Source organism: Ascaphus truei, chromosome 2, assembly GCF_040206685.1.
Source record: "Ascaphus truei isolate aAscTru1 chromosome 2, aAscTru1.hap1, whole genome shotgun sequence".
Classification (NCBI taxonomy): domain Eukaryota; kingdom Metazoa; phylum Chordata; class Amphibia; order Anura; family Ascaphidae; genus Ascaphus; species Ascaphus truei.
The window spans coordinates 474,753,470-474,775,358 of NC_134484.1; the positions used below are offsets into that span (position 1 = coordinate 474,753,470).

Below are 21,889 nucleotides of genomic sequence, written 5' to 3' on the forward strand. Positions count from 1 at the left end.
GTAGTCCTGGAGCTGCCTGAGGAGATTGTGCTGGTATCTTTCACCCAGAATTGGATTCGTGGAACAAGGCAACCTCTTCTGGCGCTGAGGCAAGGATGTAGAGGGATATGCTTGAAACTTCTTCTATTGGACTAGGACCTCAGGAAAAAAAGAGAAAAAGAAAAAACATGCAGGAAGCCTGCAATGGTGTATTACCCAAGGGATAACAATAGAGTTAATATAAGGAGCAATTTATTATAAAGTTAAAAATAACCATGGATATGCAAGGTTAAACAAACATGATTAAAAAGCATTGAATTAAATGAATTAAATGAATCAGTGCATTAGCACTGGATGGTGGTAAGGATAGGTGCCTAAGCACTACCCAAACTTTGAACTTGAAGCTTGGTCCAAGATATCTTCGTTTGCTCCGCCTGGTTAAAATTGAAAACCTACTCACCAGATGTGAATAGGTAATAAGCACTGGTTTTAGTGGTCTTTGCTGCCGGGACCGCCTCTAGCCTGGTGGTGTATACGTCTGCTGCTGCCGGGGATCAGATTCTGTGCTCCATCATGAATCTCTTCCTGTAAACGCACGATCCGCTCGCGCAATGACGTCACCAATGTTGGTCCACTGCTACGGTGTCCCAACGTTGCCAAAAAACCTTCCAACGCGTTTCGAAAGCTCTATTGATGTCTTTCTTCGTCAGGGATAAGTGCTGTGTACATCTATGCTTCTTTATATACCCAGTTCGTAATTGAAAACAGTTCGTTATTGGCGCGGTTTGCTGATAGAACAACGTGTTACTAATGCCTCCTGATTGAGATGATGGGAGGACTAGTGATACAATATCATAACATTTATATTTCAAACAAACATTGATTGCTTATCAAATGTGTTTTAAACAAGCCCCTCTGGGATGGAATGGATGTACAATTGTTGGGATATCATAAATACTGATGATATATAAAATAAAATATCTATACATCAATGATCAATTTGTGTTTGATTACATGGTTGGTTGGTTGATAGTCCTGCCCAATAGTTATAGTATTGTAATCAATTGCATCCATAACCCTCACAGAGGTGTCCGTGCAAAACACTAATGAAAATGTAACCATAAAAACAATTAAATTTACAAAGATACATATACAGTTTTGACATAATACGTCAGGTTACATAAAACAGATTGAATATAATAAGTAATGAATAATATATAATGAATAAACATGAAAGACCATGCATTAGGCTTTAATTATGACTCCTATTTATATAAAGGAGTTAGTGTGGTGATTCAAACAATATAAATTATAATGTGGTAATAACCATGATATGTGCTGCTATAAGGAAGGCAAATTATAGCTACTTGTCATAATCTATGGTAATTTCAATCTATATAGTGATTGTGTAATATTAATATTGTTATATATATATGTGAAATTTTAATATTAGTGAAACTTTAATATAATTTTATTCATAATTAATAAATGAAATAGTGATAATGATCTAATGATAAATAATCTCTTTGCTCATACATAATGAGGTGAATTATAATGATGGTTAATTCAAAACCATACAAATATACCCACAATAATTGGTGAGTGAACATAAACTTCTACAAATGAAACAATGTGAAATATATATTGTGAGTTAGATTTCAGATCATTTTAAAACTGTAATCAAGTCGGCAAACAATGATTTTGAATCTTTAGTTTGATTTTAAGAATGCTGATAAATCAAATTCAATGTTTAAACCCTATGGACTGAGTGTCTTTAATTCGAAAATCCAGAATGATTCTCTTTTTGAAATGACATTGATTTTATCCCCACCTCTATTACTAAAATTGGGGCATTCTATGGCATGACATTTGAGTCCCTTAGGGTTCTGAGAATGGACCGTCTTGAAATGAAGTGATACATTATGCAGTTCAAATCCTCTCTGTATATTATAAATGTGTTCTCCTAATCTTCTCTGTAATGTTCTACCCGTGCGGCCCACATATTGCAGACCGCACGGGCATTCTAGAAGATAAATGACAAATTGGCTGTGACAGTTGATAAGTGTTCTAATGGGGTATTCTTTTTGTGTATTGTTTGAAGAAAAGTGTTGTGTTTTGATGCTATACTGACACGCTATACATTTTGCACATGGATAATATCCCCTAATGTTATTTTTAATGGTTTTGTTTTTACTAAAGGGGCAGCTTGGTGACAGATATGTTTTTAAGTTGTTAGCTCTTCTGAAGTATATTTCAGGTTTTTCTTTGAGATATTTACTTAGAATCTCATCTTGTCTTAATAAACCCCAATGTTTGGCAAAGATTTTGATTATCTCGGGTGCTAACGTATTATACTGTGTTATGAAAGCTACAGTGTTGGTACTAGTGTCATATTCTTCTCTAGGTTTGTATTTTAGTAAGTCTGATCTCGTCATATTTCTCACAGTTTCTACTGCTTGATCTAACTGAAATTTGTTATAGTCACGATCCAAGAATTTTTGTTTTAGATCTTGTGCTTGTACATCAAACATGTGGGGGTCAGAACAGTTACGCCTGATCCTTACCAGCTGCCCCTTAGGGATATTTTTTATCCAGTTTGGATTATGGTTGCTGCTGGCTAGGAGGTAATTGTTGGCCTGGACCTGTTTGTAATAAGTTTTTGTTTGTAAAATGTCATTTTCAACATACAACTGGAGGTCCAAAAATTCAATACTGTTTTTGCTTTCTTTAAAAGTAAACCTTAGGTTTCTATTGTTATTATAAAGATAAAGTTTGAATTGTTCTAGTTCTAAAACAGACCCCCTCCAAATAAATATAACGTCATCTATGTAGCGCCGCCATAGGACCAAATTCACCCCCAGCTCTAAGTTGGACCAGATGAAATCATCCTCCCATTTCCCCATAAATAGGTTTGCATAGCTGGGAGCAAATTTGGTCCCCATGGCGGTGCCACATATCTGTAAATAAAATTGTTCCAGAAACAGAAAATAATTGTGTCTTAAAATAAAATCAATAGAAACCATTAGAAATTCTGCCAGTTTTGATGATATTGTTTTATCCTGTTCTAACTTTGATGATATTGCTTCACAGCCCTGCTTGTGTGATATTACAGTATAAAGTGAGGTGACGTCTGCCGTAACAATTATGAAATCTTCTTGCCATTTAATGTCCCCCAAAATTTGTAGAATATGGGTGGTGTCCCTTAAATGAGAACGTAGTTGCACTACATATTGTTGTAAATGATGGTCGATGAACTCTGATAGGGCTGAGGTTAATGATCCTATACCAGATATTATTGGACGACCTGGTGGTCTCTGTAGGTTTTTATGTATTTTTGGAATCATATAGAAGATGGGTATTCTTGGATATGTATTATAAATGAACTCTTGTTCTTTTTCCCCTATTACTCCATCAGTAACTGCCTGTTCTAATATGGATCTTAGTTTTTCTTGGTACTGGACTGTGGGGTTTTTCTCTAATACTTTATACGTGTCCATATCTTCCAATATATGTTTTGACTCCTCTATATAGTAAGAGGCATCCATGATTACGATGCCCCCCCCCTTTGTCTGCCGACTTGATTACTATCTGATCATTACTTTCTAACTTTGTGATAGCTTCTTTTTCATTTTTGCTTAGATTTTCCTTCCTTATCCTTTCTTTAAATATACTTTTTTCCATGTCTGCTGTTACCATTTCCGCAAAAGATTCTACCAGATTACCCCTAGCGAATTTTGGGTAAAATGTAGAACTAGGTTTAAATTTAGTAAACTTTTGTTCTATATTATTAGTTGTCTCTATTCCATTTTTGTTTTTTGCGAAAAATCTTTTTAATGCCAACTTACGTATAAATTTTTGTACATCCACATGTAACCCAAAGTGATTCGGGCCACATGTTGGAGCGAAAGTTAGGCCTTTACTTAAAACTTGTCTTTCATATTTAGTCAGTTGGTACTTACTAATATTAAATATGTTTAATTGTTTTTTTTAAGACTCTAGCTTCCTTTATTCGCTTGTTGCTCTGGCTGGTCTTTTCTTTCCCCCCTCTTCTACCTCTTTTTCTATTTTTCTTTTTCTCGAATTTGGAGACTCCCATTTTTTCTCTGGTTGTTTCCTCTGAAACTCCTGATCTCTTTCTCTCTTCCAATCTAAAAAAGAAAACGAAGTCTTCTTTTCCAGATTGGAATTTTGTGATCCTCCTATTTTTTTGTCTCCACTATTTGTTTTAGTGCGTTTTTCAGGACTATCAGGTTTTTTGGGTTTTGAAGTTTGAGGTGGGCTTTTTTTACTTTGATTTGTGTTATCTAAGTGTAACCCTCTTAATTGATGAAATGGAGAATTGATATGATATTTGGGTTGTATATTTTCATCTTCCTTTGTATTTTTACTCTCAGTTCTTTCGTGTCTTTTACCAATATTCTCCTTTTTATTCTCTTTTTTATTGTTTCCATTCTGGTGTCTGGATGGTGTTCTATCATAAAATGTATCGCGTCCATCTTTTGATGGTACTCGTTTTTTATTTTCATAGTAAGTATTTTTATTTTTACTTTTACTACGTCCTTTATAAAAATTCTGGGATTTTTCTTGATTAGATGATTTTTTCCAATTTCTATATTTACCTTGGGCGTAGTCTATCTTATCCCTTAGCTTGTTTAAAACACATTTGATAAGCAATCAATGTTTGTTTGAAATATAAATGTTATAATATTGTATCACTAGTCCTCCCATCATCTCAATCAGGAGGCATTAGTAACACGTTGTTCTATCAGCAAACCGCGCCAATAACGAACTGTTTTCAATTACGAACTGGGTATATAAAGAAGCATAGATGTACACAGCACTTATCCCTGACGAAGAAAGACACCAATAGAGCTTTCGAAACGCGTTGGAAGGTTTTTTGGCAACGTTGGGACACCGTAGCAGTGGACCAACATTGGTGACGTCATTGCGCGAGCGGATCGTGTGTTTCCAGGAAGAGATTCATGATGGAGCACAGAATCTGATCCCCGGCAGCAGCAGACGAATACACCACCAGGCTAGAGGCGGTCCCGCCGGCAAAGACCACTAAAACCAGTGCTTATTACCTATTCACATCTGGTGAGTAGGTTTTCAATTTTTACCAGGCGGAGCAAACGAAGATATCTTGGACCAAGCTTCAAGTTCAAAGTTTGGGTAGTGCTTAGGCACCTATCCTTACCACCATCCAGTGCTAATGCACTGATTCATTTAATTCAATGCTTTTTAATCATGTTTGTTTAACCTTGCATATCCATGGTTATTTTTAACTTTATAATTAATTGCTCCTTATATTAACTCTATTGTTATCCCTTGGGTAATACACCATTGCAGGCTTCCTGCATGTTTTTTCTTTTTCTCTTTTTTTCCTGAGGTCTTAGTCCAATAGAAGAAGTTTCAAGCATATCCCTCTACATCCTTGCCTCAGCGCCAGAAGAGGTTGCCTTGTTCCACGAGTACACATCAGTAGTTACAAACCATTTTTAGCCAGAATAGAGCATACAGATCTGATAGCAGGTGTTGGCGGTTGTATATCCTGCTCGAGGTGTCATTTCTTGGAACAAAACAGTTGTTGGCTGTTTGCCCAGAACTTTTGCGGTTTTACTTCTGTGTAGGCAACAAACTAAAAACAGGTTATATGAGAAGAATAAAGTGAGCATATTATTTTAACCCTTTCAGGCTACATTTGGGGGCGTTGCTGAGATTCAGAGCTGGGGTGCCATACTTCACAGTCAAATTGTAGAACAAAGTTAACACCATGGTCGTGTCTCAACAACAGGTCCATGACTGGGCCTTAGAATACCGCGTATTCCCGCGCCACGTGGTCGCCGTGGGAGGAGTTCCCATCATTACATCTAAACTGCTGTCCGAAATCACGCAAGAAACTCCACAGGTCTGGCCAGTGCCAGGATCCTAGGATGCAAACATGATACGACTACCGCGCTAGTACCATATTACTGACCACGAGATACATTTGGCAGATGCCCCGCAGGCTCTACCCCAATCTGAGGTCCTACCCAAGGGTTGCCCACTAATATACCCTGGGTTAGCATCCCCATCCCCTCACCTAACCCCCTCAATCAAGGTGTCCACATCCCCCTCTAGCCTAAAGTGATGGAAGGCCGTAAATGTGGACACCAGCACTCCGGCCAGACCTGACGTAGCCCCAACCCGAGTAACCTTCACCCCGTGTTGCGCGAGGAGCTACCAGCTAGTCAACAGCTAAGAAGTTATACGCCGGTACCTAGTCCCGGGCCTGGAGCTGATAGTCGCTTAACAAGTGGCGGCTCCATCCTAGGCATGACCCTATCGCAGCTAGTGGAAGCCCTGACTATGTCATGCCAAACGCAAAACTACAGTAGGCTGAAGGCTTTCTATGGAACGAATCTCATTCCCGTGGGCGAAGAAGGAATCAATTCCTGGAGGGAACACACTCTCAAGGTGATAGATAAATGGCCCTGCTCGGAGGCTGTAAGGCGACAGAAGATCATGGAGAGCCTCCGACCATGGTCAGTGTGCAGCGTGACCAAGACGCCGACCTCTCAGCTCACTAGATGGTGAATCGGCTAGTACAGACCTATGGAAAGGATAAAGATGAAAGCGAACTGTGGTTCAAGTATTACGACCTCAGACAAAAGGACAGAGAAGATCTGTCCGATTTCCTTCAACGGATCCAACTGGTCCTCTGGAAGCTGCAAACTTGCAATGTCATCCCCACCTCAACCGTGGACGAATGTTGGTGCAAGCAATTCCTTCGAGGGGCAATCCCCACTCATCACATAGTGATTATGATCAGGTGCTCTCTACTACAGGGACCCCCCCCTACATTCAAGGACATCTTGGGATTAGTAAAGGGGCATGAAGTGTAAACACGGTTACATACTTCCCCGAAGGGCAAAGACTCCCGCAAGGAAGAGACCAAAGAGGTACCAGTGCCGAGAGCAAAGGGGATCAAAAGTGGAAAAGACACTTCCAACTCAGAGGTGCCTGAGTTCGCTCCCAGGTCACCCGGCAGATCGGGCCCCCATTCAGATTATTGCTGCTTCAACTGTGGTGAAATGGGCCATGTCGCAAGGGTCTGTCCAAACCCCAGAAAGCCCACTACTGTGGCCAAGTCCTTCACCGTACAAGTACAGCAATCACTCTCTTCTTTCCCAGCACTACCCGAGGAGGGCGAAGAAGCGTCGGAGGCTCCCGTGGAAGAGACCCTCCAACAAGATGCCTACAGCAGAGTAGGGCCAACTGCCATAATAAGAGTCGTCATGGAAGGCGTCTATGTCTCGGCTTTACTGGACACTGGGTCCCAGGTGACCATTATTTACCGGGCTTTCTTTGACCAACACCTCAGCCATCTGCCCTTACAGTCGGCGGAAAAGATGAAGTTGTGGGGTCTCAGCAAGGAGGATTATCCCATCGACGGAGTGGTATCAGTGCGGATCAATATATTACAATTGAACACCAATCGGACCCACCCCATGAGAGTGGAAGCCCTGGCGTGCCCCGAGCCGCAAGAACACCCAAGTGCTCCCATCATATTGGGAACTAATGCTGATGTCGTGAGATCTGTGATTCGTGCCTACCTCCAGGAGGCAGGTGAATTATCCCTGTCTACGCTGCAGATACATCTGGCCCTCAAGGAAGAATGTTATAACGTTGCGTCACAGGAAGAATACGGGGAGATCTTCAATCACGAGAAAGGATCGATAGAGATCCCACCAGGGGGAGTGAGACACATGAAAGCCATGGTCAGGTATTGGGGGCGAGACGCAGCTAACACCTATTTCTCTCTAGAAACCACCCCAGTAGATGACCTCAAGAGAGGATACAGGTAGGGTCCAGGGAGCTCCTTTGGATTAGGCCAGATCCCCCCCAGGTCCCAGAGAGAGGCCCTGAGTCACAGTAGATGTGCTGAGCTGTGTCTGTTGTAGGGAAAAGTCTTATGTAGGGACCCTTTCCCAGTTGTAAGGCTGAGACAGAGGCTATTACTGCAGGACATTATCCCTGAGGGAGAAGTGCGGCCTGTTGTCAGTGATCAAGCAAGACTCATAGAAAGAGACTATTTATAGGGGTAGCATCCAGCTGGAGGCCCCTCCAGAGGCATCAGCCTAAGGATCCACCTGAGAGAGGTGTCATGGGAGACTCCTGTGGCAGGTAGGATCTCGGTGGCCGGAACAGCACGAGCGTAGTAGGGGTCACAAGCAGGGGTCCGAGGCAGGCGGCAGGTAGCGAAGTCAGGTACAAGCAGAGGTCCGAGGCAGGCGGCAGGTAGCGAAGTCAGGTAACAAGCAGAGGTCGGCAACGAGGAGACTGGAACAGGACAGGGGAGCAAGGACAGGTCTGGGGGCAGGGACTGAGACCGGGGAGCAAGGAACAAACAGGGACAAGCCAGATTACTAGCAAGGGCTTTTACTGTGAACAGACTTCTATGGTACAGGTACAGAAAACAGATCAGGATCAGAGGCATGTGCAATACTGAAGGAGTCTGACTTCGAGCAAAGGCAATTGCAACAGACAGGAAGCAGAGCTATAAAGGACAGAGACAGGAGCAACAAGAAGACAGACAGGCAGACAGAGGAACCCAGAGGAAACAGAAGGCAGCCGCACACCCAGTGGACAAAGAAGCTATGGCTAGGCAGGAGGTCTAGGCGACCCTGACATTACTCCCCCCTCTCGAGAGCGTTCTCCGGACGATCCTCCAGGCTCTTCCCGGAGGCCTTGATGAAAAGTGGACTCAAGGTGACCCACCTCTGGTGGTTTGTCAGCGGGCAGAGGGTACTCCATAGGTAAATTGGTTGCTGCAAGGAACCTCCGAATGGGTACGTTCAACCCAAAAGCAGGGACAGAGACATCAGGAATGTGGGCATCAAGGACGGCTGCAGCTTTTCCACATGAGTCATTGGGGACACAGAGTTCGCTCTCCATGGTCTCCTCTTGCGACTGCCGTTTCGTGGCACCACCCAATGAAAAACCAGCAATTCGAGTTTTCAGCTCTTGAAGCTGTCCTTCTGCACTTCTTTTCCCACTCAAAGCAGTTGTCAGTTCAACTCTTTTGGAGTTGAGTCGCGACTCCATATCTCCCAGCTGACTCAGAGTAAAGCTTAGATATGTTGCATCTTCTTCATTTCTGATCTGCAGCTGCCGGTACTCCTCCCGGGCATTGTACAGCTCCAGCTGCAGCCGGACTTTATCACGGGCTGTATGGTCCAATAATTTGCAGGCATCAGCCATTTTGACCTCACAGCGCTGTGTCAGGCCAGCCACTTGACAGACGGACACCTTCTCTCTCTCCTTTTTGGCAAGCTGTGTCTTGAGCTCACCGATCTGCGCCTGCAGCGCTGTGAGTTGCTGAGATGTGTGTTCAGCTGCTGTAGCTCTTCCTCCAGCGAGGCTCTGGTTATGCTCAGTGTGGCCTTCAGCTCCTCATGCTGTTCTTTGGGGACACACTGGGTACTCAAATAATCTTGCAGCATCTTTATTTTGTAGGCAGTCTGGAAACTTTCTTCCTGCAGAACTCGCTGCTTTTCTTCAGCATTCACCCATTTCTCCTTGGTGTCCTGCAGATGTGTACGCAGTTCTCGCAGCTGACTCTGCAGCATATTTTCTGCTTGTGTGCGCCGCTCCAGGGAGACACGTTCTTCTTGCAGCACTCTCTCTGCATTCTGCAGTGCTGTCTGCACGTCTAACTTTTCCTGGGCCAACCGTTTCTTCTCCTCTCCTAATTCATGGAGTTTCTTATCTCCTTCACTGACTTGGACATAGAGATTCTTGCACTCTTGGGTTACAGTTTCAAAACTGATATTTAACCCTTCGAAGATTTCTCTCAATGAACATAGTTCTGTGTTGAAGTGGCAACTCTTCTCCTTAGTGGCTTCCAGCTCTGTAGTAAGCCTGTGAACCTCTTTCTGAGATGCTTCCAGTGTTGCGTCAACTTGAGCCATGAAAGTCTGGTACTGGGAAGAATCAGCGTAGGCCTTCTCCAGCTTACTTGACAAGATCACCCTGTCATTCTCCAACTGATATTTTTCTTTTTCCCAGTCACCCTCTGCTTTTTCCAGCGCTAATTGCATCCTTGACTTTTCTTCTATCAATAGTATCTTCTCCTCTTCTGATTCATGGAGTCTTTTATCTCCTTCACTGGCTTGGACAGAGAAGTTCATAGTCATTTGGTTTATAGTTTCAAACCTACTATTTAACTCTTCGGAGGCGTCTCTCATAGAACGTATCTCTGTTTTCAAGTAGCATCTCTCCTCCCGAACGACTTCCATCCCTTTTTTGAAGTAGGAAATCTCCTCCTGGGAGATTTTAAGCTCTGTATTAAGCCTGTCAATTTCCTTCATAGAGATTTCCAGGAATTCGTTACTTTTAGAAGCGAGGCGCCGATTCTCAGCAGCATCAGTATATGCCTTCTCCAGCTCAGCTGAAATGCCATCCAGGTCACTCTCCAACTGCTCTTTTTCTTTCTCCTGGAGAACACACTTAGCAATTGCTGAGGATAGACAGTTTTGTAGTGCAGAATTAGCTTCTTGCTCCTTATCTAAACGTCCATACAGACAATCAATCGCTTTCTGTGCAGCTTGAAGCGTCTGAGTAGGGGCATCTTTCTTCTCTTCCACTATTCTTGGGATACGTCTGTGAGTTGCCTTAAGCTGCAGCATATCTCTTTCATCAAATGCACTCTGAGGTTAAATTTTCATTCTTAATTCCTTCTGCAACTTCCACAGTAATGCCTCCCTTCTTTTTCTTCTTCTTCCTTCTTTGAGAAGTTCTGAAGAATCAGTGGTACTGTGTTCACATTTACTGCTCAAGACTGTTTGAGTGGGAGCCATAATTTCAGACATGGGGAAACCACACTTCCCAAGAAACCAGTAAAGAGGAATTGTGTTTTTAAAACAGAAGCATTAGAATGAACAACAGGAATATTAGACACAGAGAGACACAAGATAGGAGAGCTGACCCTTTGAGACTTTAGCATCAGTCACAGAGATTTATAAATACAAGGGGAAAAAAAACATAGACAGAGAAACCTGTAGTTATATCTGAAACTTTAGAAATCAGGCGTAGGGATATCATACAGACAGAGAGAACCTGCAGTTACATCTGAATCTTTAGGCATCAGGCGTAGGGATATCATATAGACAAAGAAAACCTGCAGTTGAATCTGAAACTTTAGATATCAGTCATAGAAATATCATAGACAGCAGGAAACTAATACAGAGAAAACTTGTAGTTAGATCTGAAACTTTTGACATCGGACATAGGAGTATCAGACAGAGAACCCTGCAGTCAAATCTGAAACCTTTGATATCAGGCGTAGGGATATCATATGTTGCAGAGAAACAAACTTTAGGGGAACTTGCAGGTAAACCTGAAACCTTAGAACCAATCATATGAAAAACTACAGATTGCAGTGATTTTTCCTGCATGCAGTAACAAAATAATGGAAGCACTCTTGTCTTTTGAAATGGGAACCCTGTGAAAAGCAATGGTCCAACCAGGGATGCAGAGACAAGCCTTGTCCAGGAAATGAAAAGTCAGAGTCTAAAAAGGTGGCAACAGGTACTGCAAGGGTTAACCCAGGCACTGCACAAAACGAAAAATCTCAAAGAAAGCTGCAATAGTCTCTGCAGCAACAGTTCTAGTCTCAGAAAAAATGTTTTTTCGTTATGAACGCAACAATTCTTGCAGAACACTTAGCAGCAACAACAAAAAAACCTTTCAAAATCCCAACTTGGATTTCCAAAAAAGAAACGAAAGTACTTATCTTCAACCATGCGGATGTGGTCTGCTGCAGCAGGCAGGAAAGGGTGCAGGCAGAAGAAGAATCTGTTCCAGCGAGATCCAGAAGTGGCCTTTGCTTTCTGTCATGGGAGACTCCTGTGGCGGGTAGGATCTCGGTGGCGGAACAGCACGAGCGTAGTAGGGGTCACAAGCAGGGGTCCGAGGCAGGCGGCAGGTAGCGAAGTCAGGTACAAGCAGAGGTCCGAGGCAGGCGGCAGGTAGCGAAGTCAGGTAACAAGCAGAGGTCGGCAACGAGGAGACAGGACAGGGGAGCAAGGACAGGTCTGGGGGCAGGGACTGAGACCGGGGAGCAAGGAACAAACAGGGACAAGCCAGATTACTAGCAAGGGCTTTTACTGTGAACAGACTTCTATGGTACAGGTACAGAAAACAGATCAGGATCAGAGGCATGTGCATTAGGAGTCTGACTTCAAGCAAAGGCAAAAGCAACAGACAGGAAGCAGAGCTATAAAGGACAGAGACAGGAGCAACAAGAAGACAGACAGGCAGACAGAGGAACCCAGAGGAAACAGAAGGCAGCCGCACACCCAGTGGACAAAGAAGCTATGGCTAGGCAGGAGGTCTAGGCGACCCTGACAAGAGGAGCAGCAGATTGTGGCGCGGAACCACGTTGCTGATCCAAGGAGTTCTACTATTTGTCCTGGTCTGGACTGAGACCAGGGAGGTATTAACCACGTGCACCAATGGGCCCCAACACAGGGAAGCACGCTATGCCACACACACTATTTGGGGGAGGGAATAGCTGGTGGATGTCATGAGAGATCAAGCTTTTAACACCTTAATTACCAGGATCATTTCATTGAGCAAAACGAGTGATGAAATAAATGGTAATATATTCACTTAAATAGGCAGGCACACAATATTACACATAATACAGAAGAAAGACACACTTTGGGACTGGGATACAAAACTACTCTTTCCTAGTTGCAAAACAAACAGCAAAATCAGCCAAGCAACTTTTCATTCAAGTAGCCTCTTCCTTCAAAGTCTTTACTGGACACTTAGCCTCTGAGAAATTTAGACGACTTACTCAGAGCTTGGAATTTCTTAGAACTTGGAAATCTTGGATCACACATTGAATCACATTGGAACACAAAAGAATGAACAACAGCAGAGAGTTCTGGGATGGCGACAAGCTGTCTTATACACTTTGGGGACAGCCAGTCCCACAGCTTGCCCTCCAACCAGTGGCGTGGGAATTTCATCCCTGGCCACTCACACACTTTGCCAGGTTTGCAACACCTGGCCGCTCTGGCTTCAGAACAGTGAGAGAGCATGTGCACAAACCCCCATCTTTGCTCATTCACTATTCAAACCCCCCACTGGCTCAATGCCACTAAGTCTGGGCTAGGTTACATGGACCCTTTTCACTGAGGATTTCGGTGCTCCATTTAGCCTTTCTTGCAAATGTAACCCTGCTTCCCCCCCTTCCCCCAGACTCTACGGTGGTGTCTAGGGTGCATGAGAGCGGATTACATGCGGTGTGGTGCGTACCTGTGAGGAACAGGAGGGCCTGAGCTTCCCACGATGTTGTGGGGGAGCCAGGACCGGGCTTCTGGGGTGGTAGCCTCCATGATCTCTTAGTGGTGCAGCGCCTCCATCTTCTATACTCCCAGGAATATGGGACAGGACCAGTATAGAAGAACCCCTTGGGTCCCAGGGTAGTACTTTCCAAGTCACACACAGTCTTTGATGATAATGAATAGTCTCTTTTATTGACAGAGCAGCAATATCCCAACGATAGTGGCTTTCAACAGCCGCAACAACAATAGCCAGGACGGGTTATTACACCGCTCGCCTTACACCCAGATAATTCCTCCTCTCCTTCCCTCCAAGTCGCTCCTCCGGCAGGATGGTCTGGGCTAGGGCTTCAATACCCCGTGGCCCACCCCCGAGGTTAGCCTCGAGGTGGGTCTTGGATTCTCCCCATCACTCCTGGCAGTGGGGTGAGGGCATTGGTCCACCAAGTCTATAATTCTATCAGCTCTACTAAAGGATGCTGAATCTTTCCGCTCTTCTCTCTCTTGCACTCTGCGCAGGGGAGATCGTAGTCTCCTCCAAATCCTCGGACCGATCCACAGGATTCCTTGACTCATGGCATATTAACTACACTGCATACTCTCGGCATAACTAACCGGCAACTCCAGACTCTCGATATCACTATTAACTCTCTAACTCTACTCACTGGAGTTGGCTGCTAAATATAGAGCTAGCCCCGCCCCTCGTGATGTCAGCAGAACCTCCCCTCTTGCTCACGCCTGCAGCAGAGTCCAGGCCTGCGTCTACCACTCAGGATAGGGCTATGAAGGGGGAAAACCCATGATGATTACTGGTGCCTGATCTTAACAGGACTTACCACCGCAGAAGGAAGATAGGTATAGCCTGTGCTGTTTACAGGGGGCTACACTAACAAAAGGGATCACACCTCTAGGACCAACGTCCCTTTGATCTATTAGCCATAAGCCCCCCTCTGAGTCTTTGCAGGACAACAGATCCTGTCTGATTTAATGCATAAAGTTTAAACATATTTTAAAACACTGCTGCTTAAAATATACTCATACATTCTGCTGCTAAAATGTGTTACAGTTATTTGGTGCATGAAATAGATTGTAACCTAAACGGTTCCCCTTACACTCGCCTTCATCTCTTACACACAGCAAACTGGATCTTTAAATATTTTAACGTCACTTTTAAATCTCACAGCCTTATCTTAATAAAAACCCTCTCAGTCTTATACTTCACTGGAGTGCCCCCTAACCCCTTATCCCAGGGTTAGGGAAACTTAGGCATGACTTGGGCATCATCTCTTTATACCAGGGAGCCCTGGGCCTCATTTTACCTTTTCCTGGTTTATGCTGAAGCAGGACGTCCTAGTGGTGAGTCGCAAGAAAGTTTTCTGGATGGGGTCTGACCAGAGCACTGGGCTTCTATGTATCCGAGAATCTCACTTGATTCCCAGATACATTTCTGGGGTAACTCATAACTTGAGGACCCCGATACATAGCCACAATCTGTAAAGACTTTCTCTGGCAAACCCACCCTGAAACTTACCTCCCGAAAATCTCCTGGTCCCAGCACCTCTGGAAAAGGTAAAACACAAAAAAATGGCAATTGTCGCATATTTTGCACAAAGTCACAGTAATGCATACACAATGCCCATGCCCAAGAGCTAACACTCTAGGACCCCAAAACACAGATCAGGGGTAACCAAGTGGGCTTAACCTTTATTATTGAGCCCAGTTACCTCCTCACTGTCACAGTGGACACTCTGTAGTTAAGTGCCCAGGCACTCCAGTACTTTGGGGGTTCCAATTGGGAGTTGTTATTGTGGGGTGAATCATTGCGGGGCTGTGTTATGTGGATGGTTTATAATGTGTGTATAGTAAATACTGTTATCATATACCGGTGTGTATTTACTGTGTGTATCGGTTCCGGTGAGGGGCTCCTCCCACTACGTTGGGATCCCTCGCCGGTGTAGGCGCTGCACCTAGACAATAAGTATACCCCAGGCTCCCATTGGCCGAGGCTCAGGCCTCCTGTTAGCCGAACAGGTAACAGCAGCATGGGTAGTTTCTGTACCCAGGGGGTACATGGGCTACACTTGCAAAATATTTAAGAAAATAACAAACTTCAACAAAAACTGCAACATAGCAATAGGGATCAGCACTAAGAGCCCGAAGGGGCTAATTCCACAATGACCAAACCATTTGGCCAGTTTGTGGGAAAAATCCACATTTATATCATTGGGGATTTTGGGCCAAAATAACGACCTCTTCAGTCTTTATTAAATTAGCCGCTGAAGGGCCTTTTTATGAATGGTGAAGTTGATAAACTGATCGATATGCGCTGGCAATAGGTAGTGATAAAGTGGATATTTGCATATTGTATATCTTTATTTATATAGCGCCATCCATGTACATAGCGCGTCGCAGTAGTAATACACGTGGCATAATAATATAACACATAATGGGACTAAGCGCTTTAAACATGACCGTAACAATAGGAAAAGTAGTCCCTGTCCCACAGAGCTTACAATCTAAGTGGTAAGTAGAGTGAACATACAGAGATAGTAGGAGGGTGTTCTGGTAGGTGCATCTGCAAGGGCTCAAGGTCAGTGCATATGAGGTGTATAGTACCAGCCAGCTGAGCTACCCATTTGCGTCAGTAAAGAGGTGGGTTTTATCATAGGTTTTATTCAATAAGATTTTTCAGTACAAAAACATCTCATCTAAATACACCTCATGTACATAGACTTTTCATTGCAAAACTGAAGGTTTTTGACATGTTTCATCACACTTATGCGACTTCATCAGGGGTATCACTGAATAAGGGTGACGAAACGCACCAGGAAGTTTTCTGCAAGTTCTGCAACTTACGAAAACCATCGGTTTAGGTTTATTGAGTGATTGAGGCATTGGTGTGTCAGCCGCCACAGACTTGATTTGCTGATCATCGCAGAAGAGAGGCACATGTACAGTGTTCGACAAACCTATACATTTGCTCGCCCCGGGCGAGTGGATTTAAGCCCCGGGCGAGTAAATATTGGCCCAAGCAGCACAAGTTTGGTACTAGGTGGCGAGTAGATTTTTTTGTGTGGCGAGTAGATTTTTTGGTGATTTGTCAACCACTGCACATGTACATAAATAAACACAGACCCACATAAATACACATCTACAAATATGCATACATACATGTATGTACACTGAACACATACAATATCGACACCCATAAAATTGAATTCTGGACAAACCTATATAGATATATTTGCACACATACATAAACACATACAGGTATACACATAAATATACACACATAAACATGCACGGATAAGAACATAAAATACTACTAAAGTATGCACAGGTGAGTACACATAAGGGAACAATTAATCTATATGCACAAGTGTGTGTGTGTGTGTGTATATATGTGTGTGTGTGTGTGTGTATACACACACACACACATATATATATATATATATATATATATATAAATATATATAAATAACGGAAATAGCCATGTTAGTCTAGTGTTATAGTCATAAAGGTCTGTTGGCAATCCCATTTGGCAAAAAAAGTTGGTGGCGCATGTCCCATGAGAATAATATAAATATACGATACCGCATAAATCCGGAAATCAAAAGACAGCACACAACGTGTCGAAGTATAAAAGGTGTATTAGTGAAAATAGTACATCAAAAACCAATGTTTCGGTCCACGTAAAAGGGACCTTCCTCAGGGCGATGTATGTACAGGGCTGCCCTCACCTTGACAAAGTAAATAAAGGAGTATGCTGCACACCACAATGAAAAAAAATATATATATACAGTGGTCGACAAATCACCAAAAAATCTACTCGCCAAACAAAAAAATCTACTCGCCACCTAGTACCACACGTGTGCTGCTTGGGCCAATAGGAACTCGCCACGATGTTAAATCCACTCGCCAGGGGCGAGCAAATGTATAGGTTTGTCAAACACTGTATATATATATATATATATATATATATATATATATATATATATATATACACAGTATATATATATATACAGTACAGTCTACTGGTGCTGCTGGTTCAAGGAGTATCTGTCAGAGTGATTCATGGGCAATACTCAGGAAAAGAAGGATCCAACGCTCTACGGTTTTGATTATAATGCTCATTTATTTGTGCCACACAACATTTCGACCTAAATAGGTCTTTCTCAAGTGACTAGGCATAATCAAAACCGTAGAGCGTTAGATCCTTCTCAGCTTGACAAAGGCAGGATTAATCTGCCGAAACGTTGGTTTCTTGGCACAATAAATATCTTTTGATTATGCCCGTGTGTCTGCATCTCCCTGTTTACCTCCTGGGTTCCCTTCCGAAGCATGGACCCCCGCAGCGCCATCGCGGCCGCCGCTGTCTCCGGCAATCCATACTTTTGCTTCTTTGACTGCGGCGCCAGAGACAGCGAGTCTTACTGTATCTGAAAGGGACACAACATTATCACTGCGCGCTTTTATACATTGACGCAAAGCGACACAAAATGATGCAATGTGCACCTGTTTCTGGAGCGCGACTCCAGTTTACAACTCTTGATACATATCCCCCAAATTTTCCTATGTCCAGTAATCCTGCCCCACGTTTGTCTCTGCAGGGGAAGCGTCTCTGAGTGAGTGGTCGGAGTGGTCCCCCTGCAGCCCCTGTCTTCCCTCCTCTTTTCTGCACCTCCTGCCTCAGAACAGCACGTCGGTGCCTCCCATCGCCTCGGTACAGCGCCGGCACAGGGTGTGCCTGAACGCTCACACCGGCTTCCCGTGGAGCGGCGCCCCATCTGCTTGTTCAGGGGAACGGATGCAGGAGCGGCTGTGCCCTGATAAGGGGATCTGTGAAGGTACATGACTTGTTTACGCCTTGTTGGGCCAGCAATAGGGTGACCATATTTTTCCCGGGACAAATGTTACTCATGCGCGAGCATCAACCGCGCATGTGCAAATGGTGAGCACCAACGGCGCATGCGTGAATGGCGAGTGCCGATTGCACATGCGCGGCCGGCAAGTGACGATCGTGGGATTTTTAGATAGATTTCGGGATAGAGGGCAAAAAAAATGGGACTGTCCCAGCTAAACCGCGACATCACAAAGTGTTACCTTCTTGGCTGCAAAAAGGGTTAAAATTCAAGAAACAGCCACATGAATTTTAATACTTGAGTTGCAGAGTCTTTAACACCTAATACCCTAAACTCTGGAAGTTGTGTCTATGGGAACCCATCTCGCGTTTCACTTCTCCCCGTGTTTTATTGTCCTGGTTTCATGCTGTGGTGATGTACTATGATGTGTGTTTCTAATCGGTAAAAAATTAAAAGAAATCAGGAAACAGGACCAAACCGGAAATGCTGGGTTTAAATAAAATAAGCAATGCTAAGCCTTAACTTCTGATTGTAATATAGGAGTTGGGTTACTATAAGATATACCCCTCAATGGGACCAGTGGAAGAGGGTGGGTGTTTTCATTACAGGCATAACCCGGTTTAAGGACACTCGCTTGAAGTACACTCGCGAGTAAGGACATATCGTCCCATTGGCAAACGGCAACTCACGCATGCGCCTGTCAGCATGTCCTGAACAGTAATACCGGCTCCCTACCTGTACCGAAGCTGTGCGCAAGCGGGGAGACTACAGAGCCTGTTACAAATGCGTTATTTACATCAGTTATGCACGTATATGACGATTGCAGTACAGTACATGCGTCGATAAGTGGGAAAAAGTAGTGCTTCACTTTAAGTACATTTTCGCTTTACATACCTGCTCCAGTCCCAATGCGTACGTTAATGCGGGGTATTATTTATTTATTTATAAAATATTTTACCAGGAAGTAATACATTGAGAGTTACCTCTTGTTTTCAAGTATGTCCTGGACACAGAGTAAAACAAATAATACATGGTTACAAATACAGTTACATAAATGAGCAGGGTATACATTACATACAAGACATTGCATGCACAGTTAAAGATAATATATATTATGAGTGTATGTAACAGTTACAGACCAGATTAAAATGTGAGACAGCCTTAGATTTGAGAGAACTTAAACTGGTGCTGGATGTGAGAGTCTCTGGTAGGTTGTTCCAGTTTTGGGGTGCATGGTAGGAGAAGGAGGAATGCTTGTACTAGTCCTGTTTGAAACGCCAAAATCCTTGAACATTTTAGGCACAGGGTTGTTGCAATAGACGTTAATGTTTATTATCAGGATTAGATGCCTTGTCCTTCATGTAACATTTTTGTCATTAGTTATAATTAAATATACAAAGCAGATAAAAAGTAATAACAGCTGTGGGCACTCGGACAGCTGGAGTGGTGATATCGTTGTGCAATTAAAAATTAACATCTAATAAATGTCCGTTAAAATAATTGGAGATGACCAAGCGAGGCCTAGCAAAAAATAACCCCCACATGAAGTGACTGTGGTACAGTATATCTCATGTACCTGTCCCAGAGCAGCACGTACTCACCAGCTGAGGCTGAGCGAGTGTTTCTTTATGTGCATTATTTATAAGGCGTTAATATACTGCACAATATACTGTAGAGTAGCATGTGAGAAGAGATGTAAAATCCCATTACAAATCTTAACCAGTGAACAACCAGACACGATGTTCTGCCGGGTACCATACACGCGGTGGTTTTATTTGCTGAACAAGGGAACACAATTTTACCATTTGCACAGAGCCGTCTGCTAGCGATATGAATAACATAAGCAATATAAATAATGGGATGTAACCCAGGGCCCGATATGCATCTCCTTAGTGAGTTATTTGCATCAATAAGCAGGTTCTGGGAGTCGTATTCGTCCTGAAGAAGTGCAGATTCATTGCAGGTTGTGATAACTTTTACGTGACCAACACGTTCTCTATGTAGAGAGCTTACAAGACCTCGCACTGACACACGTAGGGAAGAGACCTGTGAGGTTTGGTAAGCTCTGTACTCTTTAATTCTATCTATGAGGAACACCAATGTTGTTCCCTTAAAATGTCCCAACCTGCAACAAATCGATCAATAAATAATAAATATAATGACACAATCAGTGCGGGAGTCATTATAAGAGTAAGAACTCTACAAGTACCGTACTGCGTGGGAAGGGATTTACACGTAAAATATACTCGGTATTGATTTATGGCATTCTTGCCTTCTGCCTTAGACCTGTGTGTGTGGAGTGAGTGGGGAGAGTGGAGCCCCTGCAGAGAGCCCTGCAGTGGAGGGTTTCGTGTTCGATGGCGCCACGTGCATCACCCGGCGGGGGGTAAAGTGTGCCAGGGGCCGAGGTTCCAGTCTGAGAGCTGTAACACAGCAGCGTGCCCAGGTAACTGTCCTCTCATGGGGAAATGTCATGTCCAGCACTAAGGGTGAGAAGAAATAAACCCACTAATGTTCTGAGATCTTCCAACCAGTGCTTCACGATCTCTGTCTTGGTTATACATCAGCCATCCTTGTTTCCGTCCTCTCAGGAGAGGACTGTGAGGACCGTGGGAAGGCCTTCAAGGCATCCTGTGCCAACCAGTGCCCCCGCGCCTGTACAGATCTGTGGGAGCATGTGGAGTGTCTTCAGGGACAGTGCAGGACAGGTAACCTCCATGATTACAGTTACAAGACCGCATCCTCTTTCCAAATCAAGAAACCTAGCACATGAAAGTCTAGATTAAAGAGGAACAAAGTTGAACAGAAAAATGTGGTGTTGCTTTTGTCTGTAATTGACCCAGCATGCCTTAATTGGACTTCCATAATGACAAGGTCAGCTTCAGACTGACCTCTAACCTGTTTAGGCTGCCGGTGTCCAGAGGGATGGCTCCTGCAGGACAAGAAGTGCGTGCCGATCTCAGACTGTAGATGTGGCCTCCCAACGGCTAATATTACCTTAGAGTTTGATGCTGGGGACACTGTACGTGTAGAGTGCAATAATTGGTAGGTTTCCACATTCTTTACCCTGAGGTGGCTGAAGGTCTGTTCTTACTCTGGTGAAAGAATTGCTGTTTCTCTGACGTCTCTGCAGTTAATTTAAATTAATGTTGCATTGAAATGCCAAACATTCAGAGAAGATGCACGTGGATGCTTCCCCTACAGAGACTGTGACATCACACGTGTTGTAACAAAAACTCTTCCAACGGAGTCTCGGTCTCTTTGTTTCCAGCACCTGTGACAATGGTACATTTAGGTGCACCGACTTGCAATGCCCATCCTATGGGCTCTGGACTGACTGGGGTCCCTGTTCTGTGAGCTGTGGAGGGGGGCACAGGCAGAGGAACCGCACCTGTTCACAGAGAGACCCTAACGGAGCGCCCTGTGGCAGCGAGACGCTGGAGGTGGAGGAGTGTGACAACCAACCCTGCCCAGGTACAGGCATACCCCGCTTTAAGTACACTCACTTTAAGTACACTCGCGAGTAAGTACATATCGCCCAATAGGCAAACGGCAGCTCACGCATGCGCCTGTCATCATGTCCTGAACAGAAATACCGGCTCCCTACCTGTACCGAAGCTGTGCGCAAGCGGGGAGACTATAGAGCCTGTTAGAAAAGCGTTATTTAAATCAGTTATGCACGTATATAACGATTGCAGTACAGTGCATGCATCT

The 21,889-nt window shown here is 43.9% G+C and overlaps 1 protein-coding gene across 1 annotated transcript in view; it reads left to right on the forward strand.

The window, feature by feature from the left end:
- Positions 1–21,889, forward strand: part of LOC142488297 (SCO-spondin-like) — a 403,111-nt gene that overhangs the window by 356,288 nt on the left and 24,934 nt on the right. Inside the window, exons 102-106 of the mRNA XM_075588669.1 lie at positions 17,924–18,160; positions 20,460–20,621; positions 20,767–20,883; positions 21,082–21,220; positions 21,447–21,649. Of these exons, the coding sequence (XP_075444784.1) occupies positions 17,924–18,160; positions 20,460–20,621; positions 20,767–20,883; positions 21,082–21,220; positions 21,447–21,649 (858 nt within the window). The remainder of the gene's footprint in view (positions 1–17,923; positions 18,161–20,459; positions 20,622–20,766; positions 20,884–21,081; positions 21,221–21,446; positions 21,650–21,889) is intronic.